At 45.1% G+C, this 7,500-nt stretch overlaps 1 protein-coding gene across 1 annotated transcript in view; it reads right to left on the bottom strand.

Moving 5' to 3' along the window:
* Window positions 1-7,500, bottom strand: part of LOC115554794 (transcriptional repressor scratch 1-like) — an 8,818-nt gene that overhangs the window by 858 nt on the left and 460 nt on the right. Inside the window, exons 1-2 of the mRNA XM_030371641.1 lie at window positions 7,166-7,500; window positions 1-3,361 (exon numbers count right to left, since the gene is read on the bottom strand). The exon at window positions 1-3,361 is cut by the window's left edge and continues 858 nt beyond it; the exon at window positions 7,166-7,500 is cut by the window's right edge and continues 460 nt beyond it. Coding sequence (XP_030227501.1) covers window positions 2,634-3,361; window positions 7,166-7,280 — 843 coding nt within the window. The 5' untranslated portion in view covers window positions 7,281-7,500 and the 3' untranslated portion in view covers window positions 1-2,633. The remainder of the gene's footprint in view (window positions 3,362-7,165) is intronic.

The following is a 7,500-nucleotide window of genomic DNA, read 5'->3' as shown; positions in this document are numbered from 1 at the left end:
TACGGCTGCAATGTTCATCTTCTGAAGGCACCGTGTTAGGTGTACTGGTAGCTGAACTCAACACAGTGGGCCCATGTTAACAGTGTAGGCTCTACTTTAGTCCCTGTGACCTCAGATGACCTTAGAAATCAATCAAACCCTCTTTTCTCTAATGCAGTAATCTCATGCCCGAGGAAGCACTGTGATTATCAACACCCCTATGTCAAAAGCAGGGGTCACCCACCTGAATATTAAACACTTCAACACACACATTCTACTCTGTTGCGTGTTGCTGGAAGATTGGCCATGGAGGTGGTCCACCCCCGTCTCACTCTCCCAATGCTGTCATCGTGTCTGTAGGCACTGTATGTGAAGGAGATGGAGTGTGTGTTTCAAGCGTGCATTTGTACGCGTACGCATGTGTGTGTGTCAATGAGTGTGTCGGAAGAAGCATACTGTATATGTGTCTATATGTATTTTGGCAATCGTGTATGTGTGTGTGTTTTTGTTTGTGTGTGTGTGTGTGTGTGTGTGTGTGTGTGTGTGTGTGTGTGTGTGTGTGTGTGTGTGTGTGTGTGTGTGTGTGTGTGTGTGTGTGTGTGTGTGTGTAGCAGCACATATGGGAATAGTGTATATTGGGTACAGTATATTGGGTACAAGTGTGTGTGTGGAGAGAAGCATACCATATCAACAGTATATTGGCAGGAAAGTCCTGCGGATGACCCAGGGTTTGTCTGTCTCCCAGAGAGATCTGCTGTCTGCACAAAGGTTTATCAGAGCTGCAGAGGTCTGGGCTCGCTAGCGATAGGACATAGATGGCCTGCTAGGGCAAGAGCTTACCTAACTTAGGATAAATTACCTATCTGGTAGGATTACGATGCCGTTGTTCAACTCTGTCTGGCGTTTAATATAGATATACCGGGTCTTCTACAGGTTGATCAAGGTTCAGGCCAGCCTGCCTATGAGTCCACTGGATTTATTCCAGATGAAGAATTCCACGATTCTATAATTTGAAGAATGCATTAGGTGCATCGAAGGTGTTCTAATATACACAGTCGGGCATGTACGTTGAACAATCCTACTTTAAAATGGATTCACAAGTGTAGTGAGGTAGCCTGTTTACTACATATGACTGTGACCGTGTGCACGTGCTATTCCAAAACACCTAGTCCAATCAAAAAAGAGCATGTTTACTCGTAGCCTTGCTGTATTATTGCAGATTTGTAGGTTTATCAATGACTGTGGATAAATAATAGGGATGAATGGGCTGCTTGTGTTTAACAGTGAGCTTTGTCCTATGTTCTAGTTTCTAGGGTTGGTGCATTGCCTTTGTGGAAAGTCTCGTACAGAATAGATAGGTATCTTGTTAGCGCCAGTTCAAGGTGGTGTGGATATCTTACAACAGGCCGTAGTCCTAGCAGGCAGCTGATCCCAGTGGCTCTAGCCTACAACCTACTTTAGTTCTACTCACTAAGAAGCAGGCGGTGCATAACAAGAGAGGAAAGACAGGATTTAGTTTTTGTTTCTCTAACACTACATTGGCATGTTCCCTGATGTCTGTAATATCTTTTTCTGTTTATAGGTGAAGTAAAACATACCTGATTTTTAAACTGTTATACAGTAGTAGGTAATACTTCATAACTTCATCATAAAATACCATGCATTAGGTGATTATTGCTTTCAAGAGTCCTACGGTGGCTCCAAGAGAAAAACATATTGCCCTCAGGTGCTATCTATAGGATTTGGGCAAAATCAAAAGCTTTTCATGAAGTTGGCATAGATTCCTTTCCCTTATTTTCATGCAATAACAATAATTTTAAAAAGCTAAACAATAGTATAACAAAAAGAGCATTTACAAAAGTGACATATGCTTTGGCCTAGAGTGACAAAACGAACACAGCAAATAACCCTGAAACTGAACTGCAAAAAAGACATGAAATAAATACATTGCAAATCAATCGGATATAAAAAAACAAATAGATGTATAAATAAATAATATATAATATAATAAATATATTAAATAAAACAATAAATAATCCAGGTAGTTCTTCTTTACCTAAGGTGTTGAGAGAATATGGTCACTTGGTGCATCAAAATCAATATTATTACTATTATTATAATAATTATTACTTTTTTCCGGCATCAAACAAAATGTCGAAGGAAGAAAATCATTTTTGCCCATTTTCGATTCAGGGAGCCATCCAGTAGCTCTCCTTCATAATAGTCTCAAAATATATGTCGTCATATCTAGGCGCCGCAAGGGAAGCTGTAATAGTATTACTGGTTCTATCCAAGAATAGATAGGCAAGGAGGATGTCTTTTCTTTTTTGAGGAAGTGCATGCGTAGATCAGTTAAATCCTTAAGAGGGGAAATCTCAAGGAGGAAATTTGTGCTATATTCATCGTTGCGAGAGAGAGAGAGAGAGAGAGAGAGAGAGAGAGAGAGAGAGAGAGAGAGAGAGAGAGAGAGAGAGAGAGAGAGAGAGAGAGAGAGAGAGAGAGGGAGAGGGAGAGAGAGAGGATAGGTGGAGGGAATAAGGTCATAGTTTGACCAAAAATAGTTTGTTCATGTCTGTGGTCTAGTCTGTAAGATGAATGGCAATATAAGTCTGTAGTTTCTTCTGTTGATGAGTATTAATCTATCGGGGTGGGGGTCATGCATCAAGAGGGCTGAGGGGGGAGAAGGGGCCTTTGAAGCAGGCAGACTCGTAGTGCTTGTTCAGGTAACTTTTGAGTGCAAATGTCTTGTCGCAACGTTTGCACTTGAAGTGCTTGAAGGCGGAGTGCGTCTGCATGTGTGCCCGCAGGTTGGAGCGGTCGGCGAAGGCCTTGCCGCAGTGGGCACAGCCGAAGGGCTTCTCGCCCGTGTGCGAGCGCATGTGGCCCTGCAGCAGCCACGGCCGGCTGAAAGCCTTGCTGCACACGTCACACTTGTGCTTGAGGTCGTGGGTCAGCAGGTGCATGGCCATGGCGGGCATGGACACGTACACCTTCCCACAGGTTGGGCACTTCTTGGCCATCTTGCTGTCCAGCGAGCGGTGCGTCTGCTTGTGGCGGCTCAGGTTGGAGGAGGTGGCGTAGGTCTTGCCGCACTCGTTGCAGGTGTGCCTCTGGATGGCGCGCGGGTTGCTGAGGGCCTTCCGCCGGGAGCGTCCGTCGGTGATGAAGAAGGCGTCCACCGTGTAGCCCTCGCTGACCGCCGCGTCCCCGTTGATGTAGCCGTCGGCGATCTCCGAGCCGGGGCTGTCGGGGGACTCAGAGTCGGGCGCGCCATAGTCGCTATGGATACCATCGTAGAGGGGGTCCGGGGAGGGCACCTTGATGCCGCCATCGCTCTCGACGTCGTACACACTGGGGCTGATGTAGTCGCTGATGTACCCTGCTGTGAGGAAACACACCACAACATCCTGTTAGACGCTATACTAGGAATCTAAAGTGTTGAGATTAAACACAAATGACTGGCGTCCAGACCCTCCACATGATCTGTTAAACAGATGATTTAAAGTGTAGATAGGACCTGTATATGTATTAAGAAGGGCTTCATTCAGGCGCATACAAAGGGGGTGCAATTTGACTCTATCTCGTTCTTTTCAAACCCAGAATATAGGAGCAGTTGGAAGAGGAACAATAATACAAATTCAAGATGCTTAGACTGTGATTACCAGCTCATCTGAAAGGTTTTACCTTTAATTTAATTTAATGTCACAGATGATAATAACGTGGCTTCACTTTTGAAGGATACAGACGAGTGTGTGGTTCGTTGATGGTAAAATTACCGAAAATATAAATGGCACAATACTGTTGCATGTGGTGTGCATTTCATACAGTAACAGCAGAGTGCTATAAAACTAATTAGCTTTCAAGGAAAACAAAAGCGCTGAGGAACATTACTAATGAAGTACATGACAATTGTGTATCTGCTGCCGTGCGCCATTTCAACGCACGCTACCTTGCCCAGCACCTAACACAGACAAACAAATGTGGCACGTCAATTATTCAGAACAGCTGGATTATTCAACCGGCAACTTGTGTTCCCATCATGTAGCATGTAGGAGAGCCGCTGCGCTGTGATCCCGCACCGGGTGGCATTATGGGGTGGAGGGTTCTAGGGATGCTTGGCAGAGCAGCTAGGAAAGAATGATCTTCTATTTTGTTCTCCGTAAAGCAGGAGGAATTAATGGAGGAGAAACGCAGAACAAAAGAATAAATGCTGGTGTTTGATCCCGTGTCAGCCGGGTTACAAACAGGTTTCTCTCTTTTCAAGTGTCTTTTCTCCACTACCCGCCCTCCCCTCTCTCTCTCTCTCTCTCTCTCTCTCTCTCTCTCCCGTGCTGTGAGATAGCTCTCTTAACCCCCACAAGGTTGTCTTAAAGCATTTTTGTATTTTTGTTCAAGGGAGATATGAAGTAAGTGTGGGCTGATGCTGGTCTCCGTGTGCTGATAAAGCAGCATCAGCACCTTGGACAGATCCTGTGCAGGAGAGCGAGAGGCGAGCGAGGGGCGAGCGAGAGGGGAGCGTGGCATTTCAGCACAATCATTTACTCTTTTTTTCAACTTTCTTTATTTTATTTTTTCGCCGGACCGCTTTAGAGGCTAAATCAGAGCGCTTTCTTTTGTAGTCGCGTTTCAATAGAGCTGAGAGCGAGTTGGTGACTCACACAGCATACTCTTGTGATCAACATAAAAATAAATATGCATCCACATCCATTCTCAGTCTTTTAAAGGCACATGAGCTGTCTGGATTACAATGCAACAGATAATAAGTAATGAGTGATGAACCGAGTCCCTCTGGGTGCACAGCAACAAGGTTATACAGCTAAAGAGGAGAAACAGACCGGAGTGCTTCGTAATGCACAGCAGCAAACTAGGGACGCGCTTATACATGTAACAATCAATGTGCTGTTATGAAAGATGCTTGTGGTTTCAATCTAGAAGGCCACTAAATGTTATTAAAATAGCTATTGTTCATCTTTGACTTACAGTGTTTGTAACTTACTTTAGAACAATAATATGAAAGTTTATGTAGATGTGATACATTCCTGTAGGATATGACCTCCTATATCTTCTCCGGGGTGATCTATGAGAGCTGCCAACAAGCAACATGCTTTTTGTGACACCACAAATCCGCCTATCTGTTGGTTAACAGCCATCGGTACATCTGCTCACACGTCTCCCATGAATACGCTCCCATCATCACATGCACCGCCGTGAACCAGAGTGGCTTATGAAGGATTTCCAACACAGGCTAAATCAGCCAGCATCTTGATGCATGTTACAACCTGTGTTGCTCATATGGTGTAGAATGAAATAGCATTCTGCGATCAAATGTTAAGCAGCTTATGAAACCAAAAAGGGGCACATGCTTCTAAGATGACGCTGAGATAATATCTTCTTTCAAAGCAAACTCGCTATTCATCCATTATCACCAGCCCAAGATTGAAGAGGCAGGGACTATTAGGAATGAACAAAAAGTGGTGATGAGTGTGTGTCTTTTTTGGGGGTGTGGAAGAGGATGTGCCGCACAATTGCCGTGGATGTTTGAGTGTGTGTGTGTGTGTGTGTGTGTGTGTGTGTGTGTGTGTGTGTGTGTGTGTGTGTGTGTGTGTGTGTGTGTGTGTGTGTGTGTGTGTGTGCGCGTCTGTGTTTTGTGTGTGGGGTGTGGTGGGGGGGCATTTTACATCGTTCTCTCTTTTTTAGTAAATGACTGCCAGAAATCATGAAATGTAGGCCTTCCAGTAACAGAGAGCTTGGATCATATTCTTCTATGCTATTGATTCAACAATGAACGGAACAGCCCACTAAAGGCTAGGTCTCACTTCCATTCAGCAGTTAGGCTGGTCATCAAAACACGAATGAGCAGACCAAACTGGGAAACCGCTAATTTACTGAACCAGATAGCACTTGTGAACACGATGTTGGTAGACCTGTTGTAGGCCTTTACAATTGGGTAAAGGAATGGTGAGCGACTCAAAAGTTTTTTTTAGGGAGTCATCATCAAATATCTGCCAACGTGGCTAAAAAGCACAAAAACCGGTCCAAGCAGTCGCCTACAGCAGGCACACCGGTCCCTCAGAGAACAGAGACCATGACTCAGAGGTCTTAGATCCCAGGCTAAAGGTGGAACTAAATGATAACAGGATTGGATGCGTGTTAATGTGGGTGATGGTGTAGCCGACATGTTGTATGTAGCGTTATGAAAGAGCATAATTAACATGAAATGTGCCATCAGAACCAGCAGACATATGGCAGGCAGCTTTAAAGCGTTTGGAGCGCAACACTCTGTGTCCAAAGAGCCATTTCCCTCGTTATCATGCAGCCAATCCCAGGCAGATCCTGACATTTGATCACATATCAGAATACCTGTAGTTTTGTTGCCTCAAAACAAGCAACAGAACAGTAATCACAGGCTATGATCCAAAATCATGGAACTTGCTGCTGTATTTTTATTCTCTGGTGAGCTTGTCATTTTAGTAGGCCTATTTGTATATGAAGTACTCCAGCCTGGCCTATCACAGACTGTCTTTCACAGACCATACAGAGCAGTTGGGTTTGGTGGAGTCAAAAAAGTTGTCACGTATTCTGAACACATTGACCCTGTAACTGTTCCTCTAAAAGACATAGGAAGCCATCTGCATTCTCCATAGTCCACATGACCTTGTTATTTATCTCTTCACTATAATATTTCAATGTTTAAGACTATCAGAATGGGGCGTTTAATTGTATGAAGAACATAATAATGACGTGAATGTGTCCAGGCCTGTGTGTGTGGTTGGGCGGGTGGGGGTAGGGGGGCTGGGGTTGTGCGAACGTCGGTCGTATGTGTGTGTGCGTGTGTGCGTGTGTGTGTGTGTGTGTGTGTGTGTGTGTGTGTGTGTGTGTGTGTGTGTGTGTGTGTGTGTGTGTGTGTGTGTGTGTGTGCGCGTGTGCGTGTGTGTGCGTGTGCGTGTGTGTTTGTGTTTTAGAGCGTCCGTTTGTGTATGGGGGGGGGGGGGGGGATAATCCTGACAATTTGTTGAATCTACGCAGAAGTATATTTTGCCCACTGGCTGTGGTGTAAAAAGTAAAGGCACACAGAGCATCAGACAATGAAGCCCCATAACACCAACACTGCGCTCTGAGGGATGGATTGTGTATGTTATATTATGTTAGAACGGATGGATTCACGTTAAAACGGAACAGCCTTTACCTTTGTCGTGCAGCCGGAGACTCAGGTCTGCCCTGGCCCGATAGGCGTGCTCCAGATCCGCTCCGTTGGAGAAATCATCCAATTTCACCTTCTTCACGAGGAAGGACCTCGGCATGGTGCTGCAGGTGGAATTGTCCAACGACACACACTCTCAGACCCCGACACGCGCTCACACACACCGCTGAGGGGTCCCGCCTGGCCAGCGCGACAATCTGTCTGACGCCAAAGAAGCAAACTAAACAGGGTGGTCTTCTTTGAGGAGGAAGAACAACTTCGATTGAAAAGGTCAAACAAAAATAAGCGCAAACTGGAATTAATCCGTCCGAATCGTCTCA

This window comes from Gadus morhua, chromosome 11, assembly GCF_902167405.1.
Source record: "Gadus morhua chromosome 11, gadMor3.0, whole genome shotgun sequence".
NCBI lineage: Eukaryota > Metazoa > Chordata > Actinopteri > Gadiformes > Gadidae > Gadus > Gadus morhua.
The sequence above is the reverse complement of the archived record's forward strand: the minus strand, read 5'-3'. Positions and strand labels throughout refer to the sequence as shown.